Here is a 21,369-nt window from a genome sequence, read left to right on the forward strand (position 1 = left end):
GCAAAAAGTTGCTGGTTTATGTCAGGTACATTGACTCCACTGACATCGTTGAGGATTTTTTTATTTTGTGAAGACCTGAAAGAACGAACCACAGGAGCCAAAATTTGTGACTGCTTTGAATGGATACATTTTTTTACCCGTTTTTCCATATTAAAATATCATGGTGGGTCTTGAGATTGAATTACTTGCCTAGGTGGGTTCCAGAATGAAAAAGTTTGGGAACCCCTGCCCTAGATCTATTTCATAAGCCTTAACATATGTTACCAGAGAATATACACAGTAATTTATGTGCCTTATAAATGCAGTATGTTTGAATGAAATGTAAATCTGTTTTTTGAGTTTGTCACCTTGATTGATTTGATCATATTGAATAGTGACCACACACACACTTATTTTGGCATAATTAAAAAGTACTGCGCCTTTTGGACTAATTCAGCTGCCGTAACCCGATGCGCTGTGCATTATGGGATATGGAGGAAAAATATTTGTTGACAGCACTTTACCAACAGAGAGAGAGAGAGAGGGAGAGAGAGAGAGAGAGAGAGAAACATTACCTAATGGATCATTGGTAATATTTCCGCAAGATGAGCATGTCACAGTTTAGCTAAATTAATTCATGCCTCCTCCTGAAGTGGTGTGCGATGCATTAAAACAGTGTTTTCCGGCCGTGGCCGCGCTTCATTATCAAAATGTATAGTTTGTCTAAAGCAGGGATGCAATCAGTCAGCGCGGTCGTCCCTCGATAGTAAAAAGTGACATGTTGTGTCTGCCAGTTTGTTTACTTGCGGGAGTTCATTGACATTTTCCCGCTCATGAATTCTGACCAATCGATAAGCAGTTTAGGAACTATGTTCAACAACATCTGGCCAATGAGAGATGTGGTTTTTGTCGGATGACTGCAGTTTGGTTCTTTTCAACTGGTTCGGACCAAAGCCAGCAGTGTGGTGTGAAAACGACCCAAACACGGCAGAAAATGCAACAATGTATCATTTATTACCCTTGGTCCTAACCAAATGAAGCAAACTACAGATGTGAAAGCACCCTAAAAAGCCTAAAGCAATCGTAAACCTCAAAATAGGTCATGGTTAGGTCATATAACAGCAGAGCACAGTGTTTGTGTAACCTATATTCGATTAGCACACAGCAAAATTAGTGTCAGTATTAATATTAGCGTAATATTACATACTTCATGCCTTAATTAAACTTTAACCACCTAATACAACCTGTCAACTGTGACGATCGGAAATTCCTTTGCTTGCAGTTTTTTCTGTGTGTCTCTGTGTGTGTGTTTGTACCAAAACAAACACCCGTTACTGTCTCTACAGCTTCATTGTTTGACATCATGAATATGTTTTCAGGAAAAAAAGCTTTGTTTTGGGTTGAGTTTGTGCAGTTTCAGCAGGTACAGAATGTTCTGCTGTCATGTGTTTTTGTCAGTAATTTAGCCCTAAGCAAGGCCTGCTTAAAGGCGCTGTATAGCATTTGTTTTACTCTTCTTATAGGTCCCATGAAATTAAGTTTTTTAGATGTTGTTATTATTAATATTGTTAGTTTTTAGGATACACAGTGAAGAAATTTGCGTTTGGGTCATAAGAAACTATTATAAACATGTAAAGCTGGTAGTTTGTCTCTTCTCTGTGGCAAGAAGACTTGTAGTTTGTCTCCTCATGTTTCGTTTGAGACTACATCAAGCATCGAATTTTCAAAACATTTCACAGAACCTTTAAGAATAAAAAATACATAATATGTTTGCAGATATTAAAGAAACATGCTAAGTGAATATATTTGTTTATCTGAAAAACAATGCTAAAGTCACTTATTCTACTTTGAAAATGTGCATTCAGTGTCGGAATGTCTATCTTTGTTTCGGTCTTCATAACCTGCCCACTGCCTGATTCCCCAACTATATTTCAGCACCCCATGTTGCCTTGGTGGCAAACGCACTGTACTTCATTTCAGTCATAACGGTTGTCAATAAATGTGGGTGCGGCCAGTGATGGCAGGTTTCCACTAAGTGGTACGGTACAGTTTCCACTGTCAAAGGCCCCGTTTACCCTGCCAGTTAAATGTGACCCAATTCCGATTTTTTTTGCTCATATTTGACAAAGATCGGATCGGTTTTATGACCGTGTAAACACGAAAAAAACGCATGCCTTGGGTTATTCAGAGATCGCTTTTAGGCCTCTTTCATATGTGGAAATAAATCAGATGTGACAATGCTACTATCTTGTAAACAGGCAGATCGGATTTATTGAGGCATTCTGTTTTGTACGTCATTAAACTTGTGACAATTTCGTACTTCTCCGTGGTTTAATGACATAGAAGGAAGACACAGAGGAAACATGGAGGAATAAAGTGGTCAGTCGCCACAATTTGCTTCCACCTGACCTGAGATCTCTCTCGTACCTACAAATTCCTCTGAATGGTGGAAGACACCATATATAAGCTAAAGGTGCAAGCTGCAATGATGACCCTCCTCTGCCTCAAAATCATTTTAGAGTTGGGCGAACTTCGCATACTTTACAGAACTCAAAGCAAGACAGTTTCTTCCATCGTGACTAGTGTGCCGCAGATGCTAGAACCCGCCTTTATGCTTGCACAACATCGTAAATTGTATAGCAAGTGTAAACACATGAATCAGATATGGGTCACAGAGGTACCAAAGAGTGAACCGCAGGGTACCATTTCAAAAGCGAGTTGTTTCACTTTTTCTAGAAAGCTCACTTGCAGTTGCAGCACGTCTAAATTTGAAATAACGGACTTCTTGAGTTGATAATAACGTGCGCGTGATTATTGAAGTGCTCCCGACACCGGATCCTTTCAGAAACGGACAAACGCGAGAGAGAATCGCAAAAAAACAAAGGAGCAAATGATTCCTTCAGCAACCTAAAACATGAACAAACTGCCATGTTTAACTATTATCATCGCCATTTGGACTATTATAAACTCGTAATGACGGACTTACTTTCTAACAGAGGTTACATTTGCTGGTGAAGAGTAAAGGTACAGATGAAAGGTTTGCACTGATTGTTGCGTTTTGTTTTTGAACTCAAATAAGGACTAAATGTATGCTGTCTAGTTTTTCTTTAATCGGTAACATATCGGAGACTGTAAGAGTCTATATGACTGTTTCTTCTGCTTGTAGCTGAGGGAGCTTGTGACATATCTCTGTAAACCAATAGCGTTCAGCTGCGCGTCTTGCTCCGTCTTTTGGTACCTTTTTGTTGTCCTAGTTACCCCTCCAAAAGGGTACCCAAAAAGTGGGTGCTTTTTGGTACGTTTTGACAGTGGAAACGACCATAAGTGAAACGATATCACATTACTCATGAGAAAATCATACACTGTAAAAAAAAACATCCGTAATTTTACAGTTTATTTCCAGGAGCTGGGGTGACAGAAAAAAAAGTAAAATAACGGCTATTAAATTATAGAAATATACTGTAAAATAACAGACTTTAAATTACAGAAATTTCAAAAAATAAAAATTTCTGATAAATTTCTGTAATTTAAAGTTTGTTATTTTACGTTAAATTTCTGTAATTTAACGGCCGTTATTTTATGTTTTTTCCCAGCACACCAGCTGCCGTAAATAAACCTTAAAATTACAGATTTATTTTACAGTGTAGACCAGTGGTTCTCAAACTGTGGTACGCGGGCTTCCTTTTAGTGGTATGTGGAGAAATCAAATATGTCATATGTACATGATACTTATATTTCAAAATTTATATAAAAAAAATGTACATATGAATATAATATAGCCTATATTTCTAAGGTCCAGGCAACATTTCCAGGTGTTAATGAATTGTCTACAATATGTTAATACTTCACGTTTAAGTAGAAGTTTTATTTTTTTTTACTTTTTAGTAACAATAACCTTTCATTTTTAACTTTTAAAATCATATTTTAATTTAAACGTTGATGTTTTATTTTTATTTGTCTGTTTGCTTGTTTGTTTTTTTACAAATAAGCACAGTACAGTGTTAATGTTTATGTTTAAAGGGGCTGACAATAATAAATATTCTTAATAATAGGAACTAATCTGCCTTGATTTTGAAATGTGCAGGGCTGTAGCTGCTTCTAAAGGCCTACAATGCTACTGTATTTCAGTACTGCTCTTTATAGTGGTACTTGGAGAGACAAATCTCTTCTGAGGTGGTGCTTGATGAAAATAGTTTAAAAACCACTGGTGTAGACATTGTCAAAGACCTTGCATCAAGTGTGTCATAACTTTTCTGCCCCTCTTCCCTGACGAAAAAAAATAAAAAACTTTTTAAACCAAGAACCCGTTTTTTTTGTGGTGGTGAAGCTTGGTATGTATTGATAATTCTGAACACCCGCATTCAAACACTTCTTAATGGCGAAAATTTCAAATGACAAAAACTGACCAAAAATCAGTGTAAGGTTACCTCAGTGAACACGTTTGCCATAGTTTGTTATTGTTTGTGCAGAATTTAGCTCTGTGGGGATATAATGTCTAAACATGACTGATAAGGAAAACCTTTGTCTCGGTTGTAATGTTACGCTATCTGTTAGTTCCTGGGCTCGGCTCACAATGTATAGCGGTTGGAAGCTAGTGGAGGACTGTTCTAGCACTCAGATAAGCAGTGATTTGCATCCAAAGGTTATAACACACACACACACACACACACAACACGTGTCCAGATGCTCATTTTTCCTACAAGAATGTGCTACAGCTCTCAAAGAGCCATAAACCTGCACACCGAGTGTTTTTCTAAGCTGTGGGATGATGGTAGTTATGATTATCCAGAAATAACTATAATCTTCAGTCAAAGCTTGTGGTTTTTCTGGGTGGTGATAAGTGTGCTTAATGGTATTGTTTAAGTACAGCTATGATTTTGAGGGGAAATTGCATGACCAGGGGTTTTTGTTAATAAGGTGCTGATTTTTTTGATGACGGATATCAGAAAGGGCTGATGATGCAGGTGTTTGAAGTCATAAACCCATCATTTTAAGTGTTTCATGTACAACAAGGATACGTTACTGATTATGACCATCTTTACTTGATAGTACTTCACTGTCTTGAAGTACTTACGTTTCTTAATGGAGATTTATAGATTTATATACAGAGATTTTTATACAGTTTATAGCTCTTTTAACAAACACTCTAGAACTGTGTCATTTCTCTGATTTCATTATACTTGATTTCATTTTAGTACTGCTTTATGTTCTGCTTTTTCCGGAAGTCAGAATTACTAGCCCCCTTTTTTAGTTTTATTTCTTTTTTTTAAATATTTTCAACATGATGTTTAACAGAGCAAGGAAATTTTCACAGTATGTTTGATAATATGGTCCCACTTTATATTAAGTGGCCTTAACTAATATGTACTAACACAGGAATTAATAGTTTTTTTACAATGTACTTATTGTGTAAATACATGTATTTACTGTGTACTTATGCTTGACTAAATACATGTATGTAATTACATCTGTAATTAACTTTTGTAACTACATTTGTAAATACACTGTTGACCATCCCTTACACCTTAACCCACCCTTAAACCCACCCATACCACCAAACCTGTCCATAACCCAACCTCTATCCCAACTCAAAAGCACCACAAGTGTTCTCAAATACATTATAAGCACAGTAAGTACATTGTATTTATTTTTTGTTGTAAGTACATAGTAGTTAAGGACACTTAATATAAAGTGGGAACGATAATATTTTTTTTTCTGGCGAAAGTCTTATTAGGTTTTTTTTTTTCAGCTAGAATAAAAGCAGTTTTTTAATTTTTTAAAAAACATTTTAAGGTCAAAATTATTAGCCCCTTTAAGCTGTATTTTTTTTGAAAGTCTACAGAACAAACCATCATTATACAATAACTTGCCTAATTACCCTAAGCTGCCTAGTTAACCTAATTGACCTAGTTAAGCGTTATACTAGTTAAGCTGAATACTAGTGTCTTGTAAAATATTATTAGCTTTCATCATGGTAAAGATAAAATAAATCAGTTATTAGAAATGAGGTATTCAAATTATTAAGTTTTAGAATTGTAAAAAAATAAACAGAGGGGCTAATAATTCTTCAACTGTATTTCAATACCATTTTCATCGTCGCGCCTGGTGGCTTTTAGACATTTTGTTGACCCTGCAACTACGTTAATTAACTTGTCTTAGTAAAGTATTAGTTGGCTGTCAGTACATTAGGTTGTTGTTGTCGGCAGAATAAGTTGATACACTTGCAAAGTTACTTATAGAATGCTTGTTATGGGATCATCATAAGTAAGATGTATGAGCAGACAGTCTGCTAATGATGAGTGCTAACATGGTTGTACTTATAGTAAAAGTCTCAAAAGGAAACCATGAAAATAAACCACTTTTATTTTTATCGATGTTGAAAACAATTGTTTAGGATTAAAGATTTAAGCCAAATGTAGTTTTTTTATCTTTTTAATTAGGGTTATCATATGTATTGATCGAACATGTCTGTTTCCTGCTAATATTTGTGCGCTTTTGATCATGTTCTCAAACATGTCTGATTGGTCGTTGTGTTTGACCTGTGATTGACCTTCATGGCCAATCACGGCCATATCTGTTGAGCACATAAATACAAAGGCCAACCAGTGGTTTTTAAGGGTGCTTTCACACTTGGTTCAGTTGCTTGGACCGAACCCAAGTTTTATTGTCTCCCTTGCCACCTTCTCGGCTAGTTTGTGTTCACAACGTCTTTTTTCCTTCGCTTGTGTCTAGACATGGGCTGGTTTAAGATTCTGATGGTATGATAACCTTTAATAAAAATATCACGATTTCACGATATCATGGTATTGTGATTACTGCTCGAAAATATTTCTTCTAATGTCTGGTTAAAAAGCAAAAATATTTTCTTTTTGAGAAATATTTTGAATATTTTGGAGCAGTAAATGTGTCAGGATAAATGAATTATTGAATTTTGCTTCATTTTGTTTTTATTTGTTTAAAAAACAGATTTTTTTTTACAATTTAAAACACATTCTTTTCTGCTGGAGATCTTTTTGTCATAAAAAAAAAAAAAAAAACATTTAAAAAATCATGCAATTCTGCAATAAGAAAGGTATTGCAGGAAATTTTGATAGTTTTAAAACCTCGACTTTTCCAAACCGTGGTATACCTTGAAAACGATTATCGTCCCATGCCTACTTGCGTCATTAAACTGCTGTTTGCTAGGTTATCGCCACGAAAGCAAAGCGACAAAATGGAGATGTCCGCATATCATTCTGCTTTTATTGAATCTTTTGATTGTGTTACCTACACCAAAATACAGAAAGCCACTTGCTTTACATTAAAATCGTTCAAAATATAACATAATGTCTGTAGAAGTCATTTTGGGGGAGACAAGTAGAGATCATCACTGTGTTTGCCCTGGGTCAGTCCCGCTTGTGGCCAAGGTATTGTTAGGTGATACACAGACACTCACACACGAATGAATGTTATGACAACTACAGTTTGTTGTATTGTTGGTGATTCACGTCTGTTATTTGGTACGATTGCATACAATTTAGAATTGAACTGTCCCAGAGTTCGCACTAACCGTACCCCAAACCACCTCATCTAGGCGGAGTCGAGTACGATTCATGAGTTCCGAAGCCAGCATTGACACTAGCTAAACGTAGCTAAACAAATCCGGGTGCAGACCAAAAGTACTAGTGTGAAAGCACCCTACGAATGCGCTTAAATGTTAACAGGAAATAGATTTTTTTTTAATTTCTGTACCAATCGGTACTGAAGTCGTTATATGATCTGCATCCACAGTGAACACACTCCCTACTTATCAATACTGACATTTGTGGTCAATACTGTGTTTTGAAAATGTTATTGATTAGGCAGACCTGGTTTTAAGTTTTGTGTGATTCTAATCACAGACCTAACCAAAGCAGATACTGCTATCGGTCAGTAAGACTGATCCGGTGACAGATCTATCAGTCAGCCATTGGTCAAAAGTACAGAAGGCCTCAAAGTCCATAACTGTCGCAAGTCACAGGTTGAAATAAACACAAAGAGTCATTCTATAACATTACACATTCCCTTGAAGATTTGGCTCCACAAGTTCTCAAGTATAGAGGCACTCTGTAGTTTATTATCTCTCCCAGGAGCTCCGGCTAAAGAGAGAGCTGTGTATGTTCATCCCTGCTGAGCTTGTGTGAAACTGAACTGTGTGTTTACATAGCAGACCAGACACAATGACCTAGCTGAAAGTCTCACTGGGGAGGGTTACCTAAACCAGTACAGCGAGGGACTCCCTGCTGCAGAGCTTGCGTAATCCAGTATTAACACAGGATCAGATCAGATCAGATCAAACAGTTTGCATTGTTAAGAACCCCGAATCTTCTTAACCCTTTCACTGCAAACAGGGCTCGAGCTGTTTGTAGAAAGTTTTATTTAAAACCTTTTTATTTAAAACAAAATTTAAATCACTTTAAAACAAATTCAAGTTGAAGAAAGAGGCTTTCACCGTGAATTTAAATGTGTGTAAATTAATGAATAGTGTCATGGCGTTACATTTCAATCTATGCTTGTTGCGCAACAATAACCAATCACTTGTTTTGCTGCTGAGGCCAGTGGAAGGAATTTAGATTAGTCACCTTTGAAAGTGCCATAAACAAAAAAAAAAGACAAATTTTAACAAAGTATAGATGGATACAATGCAGTTAAGAGATTTATTTTGGTGTGTTGGAACTTTTTGGGACTAAGAGTGTATAACTTGCACTGAAGTCTTTGGCTGATTAGGCAGAATGTTCCAGCAAAAATATAAAGCACACTTTATCTATTGGATAATGAATCCAATGTACAGCACTGCATATATGTGACACTGTAATTTGCTATACATGTAGAAAAAAACTTGTTTTGAAGTACCACTGGGTTATTGCCCATGCATGATAGAAGCATGATAGAAGATTAAGTAATTATCATGCTATGAAAATGTCTCATGCCTACATAATGTATAAAAATGCTAAACCTGTCATTATAATTCCACAATATACATATAAATATAAATCCTTCGTTTCAAAAGACTTGTGTCTTAAACATACCTTGAGTAGGATATTTCAGGTTTGCAAAAATGTAAATGGTGCCCTCTGGTGGATTTGTCATCTGAAACCTGCAACAAAACGTACCTTAAGTAACATATTTCAGATTTACAGAAATGTAAGTGTCACCCTTTAATGTATTTGTTTCTGAAACATGCAGTAAAACCTATCCTAAGTAACATATTTCAGATTTGCAAAAATGTAAACGGAGCCCTCTAGTTTATTTGTCATCTGAAACATACAACAAAATGTGACATGAACAACATATTTAAGTTTAACAAAAGCGTAAACAAATCAAATTTCAGATTTACACAAAAAATATATACGGCATCCTCTAGTGGATTTGTCATCTAAAACATACTAGACATACCCTAAGTAACATATTTCAGATTTGCAAAAATGTAAACAGCGCCCTCTAGTAGATTTGTCATCTGAAACATACAACAAAATGTGACATGAACAACATATTTAAGTTTCACAAAAGCGTAAACAAATCAAATTTCAGATTTACACAAAAAATATATACGGCATCCTCTAGTGGATTTGTCATCTAAAACATACTAGACATACCCTAAGTAACATATTTCAGATTTGCAAAAATGTAAACAGCGCCCTCTAGTAGATTTGTCATCTGAAACATCAAAAAATGAGCCTTAAGTAACATATTTTAGATTTACAAAATGTAAATGATGCCCTATAATGGATTTGTATATGAAACATACTGTACAGCAAAATGTACCTTAAGTATAAATATTTCAGGTTGACTAAACTGTAAACGGCGCAATCTAGTAGATTTGTCATCTGAAGCGTACAACAACACGTAACATAAAACAATGCATGGTTTTCGCTACATTCATTCTTCCATGGCAGGGCGCCACACCAAAATTTATCCCACCACGGTTACATTACAGCTTCTCATTCAAAACATTCAGTCGTTGTTTGTTTCTTTTAATAGCGGGTTATAATCGCACCAAAACATATTAATAGGTAAGTAAATTATAACAGCGCAAAATTTTCTGTAACCGTAGTAGTGCTGTGCGTTATTTAATTAACCCTTTAAGGTTACGTGCTTACCGACTGACTGACTGATAGGTGCATGATATGTGAGGCCAGCAAACAAGGCGTAGTTTTCAGTTGAGATAAACACAGCTTCCATAATTATAGTTTATCCGCTTGTTATGTGGTGACGTGTTTGTGACGTATGTATACTGTTTCCGGGTCCAAGCTGCCATTCATTTGAGTGGAGAAACCATTCGTTTATGATCACGTTTTATTCCTATCACACATGAAAGTTAATTTTACATAAAGTCATAGTGTACACAACAATCTCTGGGCTTGCTGCATAACAAATACCAAAAAATTTACAATTTATAAAAAATTTATCACTTTCTGGCCTTCGGATATTAGACATGGACATATATACTGCCATCGTGATTTTCGAAAGTATTAAATCGCTTTGTAAACGTTTATCTTTACCATTTCATGAGTCTCCCCATTCAGTTGAATAGAGCGCCTGGACCCGGAAGCCGCTTCACGTGATGTCACACTTAACAAGCGAATAGATAAAGGCCTATGGCTCTGCATATAATGACTTTATCTTGCTGGAGTTTATAGCCGTTTCACTATACTTCAGGATGCATTAAGACCGCTCTGTAGGTCTATTGGAGAGATATATAAATATTCCCATTAAGTCTAATTAAATATTGGAGACATACTCGTTACATAAACGCACTAAATTGCAGATTTACTAAATGCAAATGCCGCCCTCTAATGCATTTGTATTTGAAACATACAGCAAAATGTATCCGAAGTAACATATTTCAGATTTACAAAACTGTAAACGTCGCCCTCTAGTGGATTTGTCATCTGAAACATAGAACAAAATGTAACATAAACAACATATTTAAGTTTCACAAAAACGTAAACAAATCCATGCTCATCTGAAATAGATAACAAAACGTACCCCACGTATGATATTTTAGATTCACAAAAAATTAAAATTTGTCATCTGAAACAACAAGACATAGCCTAAGTAACATATTTCAAATTTCCTAAATTGTAAACGGCGCCATCCAGTAGATTTGTCATCTAAAATGTGCAAAAAAAAACATACCTGAAGTATCATATTTCAGATTTGCAAAAATGTAAACAATGCCCTTTAGTGGATTTGTCATCTGAAACACACAACAAACCAAACCATAAGTAACATATTTCAGATTGACAGAAACATAAACTAATCCATGCTCATCTGAAATGTGCAACAAAACATATCCTAAGTATCATATTTTATATTTGCAAAAATGTAAACAGTGCCCCCTAGTGGATTTGTCATCTGAAACATACAATAAAATGCACCCTGTTACATATTTCAGATTAGCAAAAACATAAACGGTGCCCTCTAGTGGATTTGTCATCTAAAACGTGCAACAAATCATAGCATAATTATCACAGTTCTGATGTGAATGTGTAAAAAACGTGTAAATGTGCCTTCTAGTGGATTTATCATCTGAAACATACATCAAAATATACCCCAAGTAACATATTTCAGATTTGCAAAAATGTAAACAGTGCCCCCTAGTGGATTTGTCATCTGAAACATACAATAAAATGCACCCCAAGTAACATATTTCAGATTTGCAAAAATGTAAACAGTGCCCCCTAGTGGATTTGTCATCTGAAACATACAATAAAATGCACCCTGTTACATATTTCAGATTAGCAAAAACATAAACAGTGCCCTTTAGTGGATTTTTCATCTAAAACGTGCAACAAATCATAGCATAATTATCACAGTTCTGATGTGAATGTGTAAAAAACGTGTAAATGTGCCTTCTAGTGGATTTGTCATCTGAAACATACATCAAAATATACCCCAAGTAACATATTTCAGATTTGCAAAAATGTAAACAGTGCCCCCTAGTGGATTTGTCATCTGAAACATACAATAAAATGCACCCTGTTACATATTTCAGATTAGCAAAAACATAAACAGTGCCCTTTAGTGGATTTTTCATCTAAAACGTGCAACAAATCATAGCATAATTATCACAGTTCTGATGTGAATGTGTAAAAAACGTGCAAATGTGCCTTCTAGTGGATTTGTCATCTGAAACATACATCAAAATATACCCCAAGTAACATAATTCAGATTTTCAAAAATGTAAACATTGCCCTCTAGGAGATTTGTTATCTCATGAAATGTATTGTTATCTTATGAAACGTGCAACAAAACATACCCGAGGCAATGTATGTTTAGTTTTGTCAAAATATGTAGGCCAAGGCACATATTTGTAATGAACATGTGCTGCTCAAACTGGATATTCAAAACCGTGCAGTAATGAACTCGCTGAACTTCATAAGGACACCATACCCAAAAAAGATTTTCCTTCATGGTTTACTTCAGGGTTTTATAGTAACTGATAAAGTATCATATGATAAGTGGGTCGCTTGCTCAGAGAGATGTTTGACCCAAGAGGGAACGCTCTGTTGGTGGCAGCTGTTGTTTAGTACTTTGATCAAGGAAGTAGTTGCTGTTTAAATCTTATCTCCCTAATAGAATTTGCACAATAATGATCCAGGGCAGATTGAAACATGTAGCTAATTTGTGAGCTGAGTCGGTCAAACAGTGTTGCGCAAGCGTTTTGGGCTGTTTTGTGAGTGTAGTGTTTCAAGAAGCACAACTGGAAGTCATGTTTTGCTTTCGTCACATAACAGTGTTTTTCAACCACATGCAGACCACACAGTGCATGAGCTTAGCCAAAAGAAATATGAGTAATAATGTAAACTGTGGATTTCACACACATGTAAAGGTTTTTATCATGTTTGTAGAGAGCAATTCCATGCAAATGTTAACCTTGCCATGAAAAAAAAAAAGTTTTCACCAAAATACCAAAGTTTTGTGTAGGCTTGTGTTTTTTACAGTACTGCAAAAATACTTCAAATGTGTCCATCAGTGTTTTCAAACTAGGGCTGCAACTAATAATTCTTTTAATAATCGTTTAATCTGTTGAATATTTTTTCAAATAATCAATGAATCGGATAAAAAAAGCATTCATTTTCAACCCTTTATTCAAAAACAGAACTAAAATCTTTAGAAAGTGCACAAACATGTTGTCCTTAAACATCTCTGAGCTGTTATAATAATAATAATAATAGTAATAAAATAAAATAACTTTGTAGTTTTGTCGTGTTTTCAATTTAAATATCTGAAAAAAAAATCTAGATGCTTACTATACACTGCAAAGAAATCTGTAATTTTAAAGAGCCCCTATTATACATGAAATAGGGTCATATTTTGGTTTTAAGGGTCTCCAACAACAGCCTAATATGCATGCAAGGTCAAAAAACACTTTCATGGTTTTATAATCTGCATTTATTTTTACCTAATTATACCAGCGTCTCCCATATGAATCGTCCAGTGATTCATTTGTTCCCAAACCCCTCCTTAGCGCAAAGCTAATCTGCGCTGATTGGACCGATGACAGCCTGCTGCGATTGGTCGACACTGACTGTCTTCAGCACGAGACAGAGTGAAATGTCCAGCAGCTAATCAACAATATAAAAGTAGTTACAGTGCATACACGCTCGATAGTGTAAGGTGTGGATTTTGGCTGCCAGTGGGTGAATGTAAATACAGACCATGGACTTGAAAATACCGACGACTAACTATTTTATTGAGCAAAAACTGGCGAGGAAATCTCTTGTCACTCTCTACCTGCTCTTTTCACACACGCATACACACACACACACACACACACACACACACACACATTACCCTCCTCCTCAGAGGACACAACACACACACACATTACGCTCCTCCTAGGAGTTCCGTAAACAAAGCAGCAGCACGTGTCGCGTTTTCAACGTGGCTTTACACGCGAAAAAAATGAAAAATAACAGCTATCAAATTAAAGAAATTTATTGTAAAGTAATGGACGTTAAATTACAGAAAATTATTGTAAAGTAATGGACGTTAAATTACAGAAATTTTCTTTAATTAAAATCTCTTGTAAATTTCTGTAATTCAACCTCTGTTATTTAACAGTAAATTATGTAAAGTATGTTAACGGCAAAGTTGTTAACTTTGAATGACGCGAGATGTGATCTGTCTGCAATTGTTTTAAATGTTGGATTAACATACAAGTTCAAAATACATTATTAATCCACGGGTCACGTGCGTTCCGAACTGTGTTGTTATCCGTACGAATCACAGATCAAACACGATCTGTTACACCCGTTACTAACCCTTCACATGTCCAAGACTGTAATAAAAGGTAAAAAATCTAATCTGTAATTAGTTTTTATGGGGTTTTTTTCACCAAATCAGTGACATCATTTGTAAATTTGCCGATTAAAGAGTTAAAATCCTGTAATGTTCTAAACAATTTAGTAGTTTTGATCAGGACTGAGGTTGATTAACAGATTTTTTTTTTGACAGAAAGACTGAAAAATTGAAAGAAATATTTATCTGATGCATTTTCCTCCTGAACATAACAAAAGGGTAGTAAATTTTCCCAGAGCGTATTGTTGAGTTTTTAAAAACTTCAAAGCATTTTCTCAAATATGTGTCAAAACAAGATTTGTCACCAAACATCATTCTGCTAGCTGAAACACAGAAAAGTTACGACCAAATCAAGACTCAAAATCACCCCAGAGTGGATGAAAACATCCCCAACAGCACACAAACTATACTTAAACTATATCGATATTTTCCTGATCCTTTAACTCTGCGGTTAGTAGTTTTGGAAAATGTTATCAGATATTCCAATATAATGTTAACGTACTGTATACTTTCTCAGTGAATTTATGTTTGAAGTTTTTACTGCAAATGTCACATCCATAACGCTGGAACTGCTCAAGAGTCACGCTTGAAACGCAGCTGTACGCCGATATGAAACACCCACTTTAGGAGACAATGTACTTAAAATGTTCTTAGAATAAAATGATATTTTATTTCAAGCCGTGAGTCATTTTTCCTAGTCTGAGAGCCCCAAGATAATGATTCATTGTCTGTGTGTCTGGACAGTATCAGCCAGACTGACTGTCACTGCAATCTGTAGTTTGTCCCTCGGAGGGGAATATCATGAAGTGACGTCTCCATGGTGTCAGAAGTATTTACAGTCAACAGAAACGTCACATGCCCTCTAACTGCAAATGTTTGAAGTCATGACCCATGAACTGTTATGATTATTGTGATTTAACACCTAGTTGAGTTAATTAGCCTTGACTCTTGCTTCTCAGACTAAGGATCTTCGAAAGACATGACGTAGAATAATTATACAGGGATTGCTTAAAGTGGTACTTCAACTACTACAATGAAAATTCTGTCATGTGCTTGACATCAAGACGTTTCAAACCTGTATGCTACCTTTTTTTTCTTTTATAAACTTAAAGTTTGTGGTTAGTTTTAGTTTGATTATTGATTTAACATTTTTTGTCCATTAATTTGTATTATTTTATTAATAATTTTTGATTGAAATTAACACTTTTATCCAGCAAGGACACATTTATTTGAAAAAAAAACTAAACTTAAAAACAAATTGTAGAGTTAACTTAATATTACTTGCTTGCAGCCTCAGTAGTTTCCATTATGATGTTTACAACCTGGATGATGACCTTATTTGATTTACTAATAGTTGTTTAGTCTTCAGGACCCCATTTTTCAAAAGTAATCCACTAGGATTTTAGATAACGCATTGGATCAAATCTTGAAAATGGGTTTTTCAAAAGAAAAAAACAGATTACATAAATGGATTAGATCACATAATCCAATCATGGTTTTGATCCGGATCAAAACTTTAGTTTGGGGTTTTCAGATCTTTTTTGTAGGATTTGGATCACTTTGATCCAAAAAATCTGGATTAAACTGGTCCCATTAGAAGGATGGATTCAGCTTGGATTTCATGGCCAAAATGTAATGAAAACTTGTATCAAAAAAAATGATACAAAAATTTGATACAAAAATGTATCAAATAATACGGTATTTGGATCATGCAGTCTATTACAAGATATCCTATTTATTCATAAGGTTTCAATTATATTTGTTCATCCGTCAGGCTACAGTGATTAGGTAGGCTTTAATTTATAGCAAAGTAGAAAGAGTTTGGCCTCATAAAACAATCCCCCAAACAGCTGTCAAAAAAAAAAAAAATATATATATATATATATATATGTATATATATATATATATATATATATATATATATATATATATATATATGTATAGATATAGATATATAGATATAGATATAGATATATAGATATATACACACACACACAGTTGAAAGCAGAATTATTAGCCCCCCTGTTTATTATTTCCCCAATTTCTGTTTAACGAAGCGACGATTATTTCAACACATTTTTTAATAACTAATTTCTAATAACTGATTTATTTTATATTTGTCATGATGACAGTAAATAATATTTTTACTAGATAATTTTTAAGACACTTTTATACAGATTAAAGTGACATTTAAAGGCTTAACTAGATTAATTAGGTTAGCTAGGCAGGTTAGGGTAGTTAGGCAAGTTATTGTATAATAATGGTTTATTCTGTAGATTATTGAGAAAAACTACAGCTTAAAGGGGCTAATCATTTTGTCCCTAAAATGGTGTTTAAAAAATTAAAAACTGTTTTTATATTAGCCAAAACAAAACAAGTAAGACCTTCTCCAGGAGAAAAAATATTATCAGACATACTGTGAAAATTTCCTTGCGCTGTTAAGCATCATTTGGGAAATATAAAAAAAAAGAAAATTAAAATCAAAGCGGGGCTAAAAATTCTGACGTCAATTGTATATATATATATATATATATATATATATATATATATATATATATATATATATATATATATATATATTCATCAAACAAATAATGCCAATCAATGATTTTTTTTAAATCACTTTGAACAATTGCTAAATGAGACTGACTGGTCAGAAGCACAGCTTCATCTGGCAGAGGAACAAATGATTCTGACCAAACTGCAACAAACCAAGGCCAGACTTGAGATCCACCTCACAAAGTTTTTGACATCAAGTATTTTTTTAATTCAATACATCTATATTTGAAACTTGTTATAAATATCCTCCATGTACAGTGCTTGTGCTGTAGGTCTCAGATGAGCGGACTGCTGGAAGAGGATGGGGTGGGCGGTTTTTCTTGTTTTTAGTTTTTTTTTAAATGTGTGTGTTTTCATTTCAAATAAAAATAAAGTTATATTGACCCCACACTGGCTACTTGTTGCTCTTTACATATCTTTAGTTCTACATTGTGATTTCCTAACCTGTTTGAGCACTGGTTATCCAGATTTAGTGATCCTGAAAAAGACCTATCCGTATCAGATTGATCCAATCTGTTGTTGCCTTGAAAACTGACTCAAAAAGTAAACTGGATTCCGTGATCACGGATCGCAAAAAAAAAAAAAGGATTACTTAATCTGCATCAATTTTATCCAGATTAAACCTTTTGAAAAACCGGGTGACCAATTTCCTTTCAGCTGTCAAATGGTACACGTATATTATAATATTATCCTGCAATAAAATCCCTATGATGTTCATCATAAGCATAAGATGTAATTGCCACCTGGTTAGTTGAATCTGCTTAACTGCTACAGTACCACATAACAAACCACATAACATTATACATTATAGCCTTTCGCTACGTCAATATTTGGATTTACTCATCTCTGGCTGCTAACAGAATACTTCCTAAATAATAACCTTGAAATTTCTAGCATTGCTGCTTTTGTTTTCATTAAATCAGGATTACTTTCTCACACTTGTTTCTTGCTTTCAGTCACCGATGAAGACACCGTCAAGAGATACTATGCCAAGTTTGAGGAGAAGTTCTTCCAAACGTGTGAGAAGGAGCTGGCCAAAATCAACACGTTTTATTCTGGTAAGAAAGTGTAATCATGAGACGTGTTTGAAGCAAAGCTGACGGTTTGTCTCTGATGCCTGCTGTTTTCATTTCTTGTCATTATTAGTATTTACACTGACGGATTACCCATCACACAGAGATTTGACTTGAATGAAAACAGACATTAAAGCTTCAGAGTCCAAGCCGGGACTGGCATTAAACCAGGTGGTTTTATTAAAGAGTGTTATTTCATTGTACCCCTGCAATTAACCACCTGTCTTCTCTTTCAGTCAATCCCGCTGTTCACATTGGTGCTTTTTAGACCTGCAAATCAATTATTTTGCTCTCAGAAGTTTCATTCATTATCTTGCTTTGCTTTCACAAGGCATGGCTTGAGATTGCCATCATTTTGTTTGCATATGCTGCCTGAAACGTAATATTTTGCGACCTAAAATGTATATTTTAGAAGCATTTTGCACAGACATCTGTGAGTGATTCAGCACACCACAACTCTCTTACTCTCTTACTTTTTTTAGAAGCCAATGACCCCACATCAGCACGTTTCTGTACATCTGCACAAGAGAGTTGCACACGGCTTTGCAAGACTTTTTGCTCTTGTTTAGGGATAGTTAAAGGAATTGTCACCGCCTGATCCAGCCAGAAATTTGTACTTGGAGTGTTTCAGCAGTTTTGTTCAAGTGCAGTAAGCCATAATGGAGGTGTTTGCTGGAATTACATGTGCTGTGGGTTCAAAGCATACCTTGTTTATGATATTTGGAGAACATTTGCATAAATCAAAGTATTATACTTTATATTTTTACACTCTAGCCTGTTGACTAGTGTTTTGTGTTTGGGATTCTTGATTCACATGTTGTGTTGGTTAAGGTTGTCGGCTTTTTCCCAATATGCATTGCTTGCTTGTGTTCTCATGTAACACCATCATCAACCGTCAAAGTTCAGTTCCAAAACTCAAGACCGCAAGAACGGAGGACACGTGAAACATGATGTGATGTGGCGTAATGTGAAGACCAAAGCGTCTTCTATAAACTCCATGTTGAAATTAGATTAGCACTTAAACATGAACTACACAAACACTTTTAATCAGTTTATTTTGTTACAAAACATGTAAACATATTGGATCAGTCGGCGGCGAAGCTCTCGCCTGCTGGGGTGTTGTGAAAGCACAGTTTCATTGGCAGGTGATCTATGATGCTCTCGCCGGTGGAGGAGTGAACACACGGTACGACTGGTCCACATTTTAGGTGCCAGAAAAGAAAAGGATCTACCTCCTGCAGTAGGGCTGGGCGGTATTTCGAGTTCTGGGGATGTATTGATATAATTCCCCATCACGATGCGGAATTATCCAATATCTTTCATATCAATATGGTTTGAGGCCACACGTGTGCATTCTGCGCAAAACAGACCACTGCAAGTTAGCACGCAAGCTCCACTTGCACAAATGTGCGCATGTGCAAATGTATGATTCACTCCCTGAGTCATATAAAAGATTTGTTAGAAATGAACGAATCGTTCAAGAACGACCCATTACTACACGCGACATGGAGGAACACGCAGTGTCAATACAGAAAACGTACTGGTCAGTGACAAAAAAAAAAAAACATTGGTCCACTTATCTGGAGATGGTTTTTTAATTTAAAACTTGTGATGAGCAGCAAAAACAAACCATCTGCGGGGCGTCCTGCTACAACTTCAGCCACGAAGACTTCGCAGCCATAAACTAAAACATCTGCCCCGAAGCAAAGCTCTCTGGAAGCATCTTTTACCCGAAGTGTGCCTGTGTCGCGTTATAAGTCGCATGTGGCGCGATATAACTACGTTTTTATTTAAACCTGTGAACCATTCGCTAAGCGCTAATAGTAAATTATGCTAGTAAAATGATTGTTTGCAGTAATGACTGTTTATATTTATATGCTTAACCAGCATTTCATCATGGTACTCTGAAACAACTTTGTTGCTTCTCATATCCTGCATAGTCTATTCGTTTTCATCTCCTTGTTTAATATTTAGTAAAACAAGTTTAGTCAAAACAAAAGAAAAGGTGTAGGATATTCTACATGGAGTGAAAGTCTTATCTTTAGATATCTTTGATATGTGCACTGTTTAATAATTGTACACCTTAAAATTATAAGGTTCTAATCTGACATTTTTGTCAAAATTGTGTTATTGACATATTCTGACAACTTATTTACATTATAGGATGTTTTTTGTAAGTTGTTTACATTTTAAGACTTTTTATTTAAAAAAACAAGTGTTACAGGCATAATTTTTGCTATTGAATGCAAAAACTTTGAAGCTCAATATCTCAAAATCATTCAGAATGCAGATAGAACCTTATAATACCGAAGTGACGATACATGTAAATGTGTAACTAAAAAAACATATGCAGCTGATTTGATTGTCGTTTATAAATCACACAATTGTTCTACGTATTTAGGATTACTTATAACAACACTGTCACTGTGACAAAATACTGCATGTTTCATATTTACATTCAATGTGGTTCTTTTCAATCCTGCAATACTTTTTGTTGTGTTGCTTTTTAAGTGTGTTCATTTTTGCTTCTGACAATGTAACCATTTTCTATGGTTCTGTTTACTTTGTTATTTGCACAGCAGCACAGTAGTGCTGTCTATAGTGTTAAGCAGGGAAAAAAAAACCTCTACTGTATTTATTTGTCAAATACTTTTTTTTATTTGAAATGTTGCGCAACTTATAGTTTTAAGCAGGAGAAAACCCTTTGCTGTATTTAATTTATCAAAGATTTTGTGCAGCTGTTATTTTTTGTGCTGCTGTTTGTTTGGAGACAGGGAGGGAAACCCCTGTGTTTTGAATCATATTTTGCTAAAAAAAAAAAAAGTTTAATAAAGTTTTAATAAAAGCTTTGACTCTCAAGTAACCATTTATGGGAAATACCGAATATATATTGTATACCGTCATTACTCCTAATAATGTATAGATATAATTTTTTGCCCATATCGCCCAGCCCTAACCTGCAGTCGATCTTTGATATGATTTTGATGTCCAGATCCGATCACAGGATTGGAAATCGGGCCCTATCACAAGCTTTCAGACTCGAGAGAGATATATACAGTTGAAGTCAGAATTATTAGCCCCCCCCTGATTTTTATTTTTATTTATTTATATCTATTTTTTTTTAAATATTTTCCAAATTATGTTTAACAGGACAAGGAAACTTTTACAGTATGTTTGATGATATTTTTTTCTTCTGGAGAAAGTCTTATTTGTTTTATTTCGGCTTGAATTAAAGCAGTGTTTAATTTTTTAAACAAAATTATTAGCCCCTTTAAGCTATTTTTTTTTTCAGTAGTCTACAGAGCAAACCATCGGTATACAATAACTTGCTTAATTAATCTAACCTGCCTAGTTAACCTAATTAACCTAGTTAAGCCTTTAAATGTCAAGTTTAGCTACGTAGAAGTGTCTTGAAAAATATCTGGTCAAATAT

The 21,369-nt window shown here is 35.0% G+C and overlaps 1 protein-coding gene and 1 long non-coding RNA gene across 4 annotated transcripts in view; one reads left to right on the top strand and one right to left on the bottom strand.

Annotated features, from left to right (window-relative positions):
- Positions 1 to 21,369, top strand: part of xpr1b (xenotropic and polytropic retrovirus receptor 1b) — a 573,636-nt gene that overhangs the window by 16,005 nt on the left and 536,262 nt on the right. For 2 of the 3 annotated variants that reach the window (XR_012387640.1, NM_001126390.1), the window contains exon 3: positions 17,820 to 17,921. Coding sequence is in view for 1 of the 3 variants with exons in the window: in NM_001126390.1 (NP_001119862.1) it covers positions 17,820 to 17,921 (102 nt within the window). In the remaining 2 variants the exon portion in view is untranslated. Of the gene's footprint in view, positions 1 to 17,819; positions 17,922 to 18,009; positions 18,108 to 21,369 lie in introns of all 3 variants that reach the window. The other variant, XM_073917722.1, reaches the window with a different exon arrangement.
- Positions 12,474 to 16,160, bottom strand: LOC141377742 (uncharacterized). Its single transcript, XR_012390541.1, has 3 exons — positions 14,286 to 16,160; positions 13,779 to 14,247; positions 12,474 to 13,729 (listed from the first exon to the last, which is right to left on the bottom strand). It is a non-coding gene; the product is annotated as an uncharacterized lncRNA (long non-coding RNA).

Source organism: Danio rerio, chromosome 2 (assembly GCF_049306965.1).
Source record: "Danio rerio strain Tuebingen ecotype United States chromosome 2, GRCz12tu, whole genome shotgun sequence".
Lineage (NCBI taxonomy): Eukaryota > Metazoa > Chordata > Actinopteri > Cypriniformes > Danionidae > Danio > Danio rerio.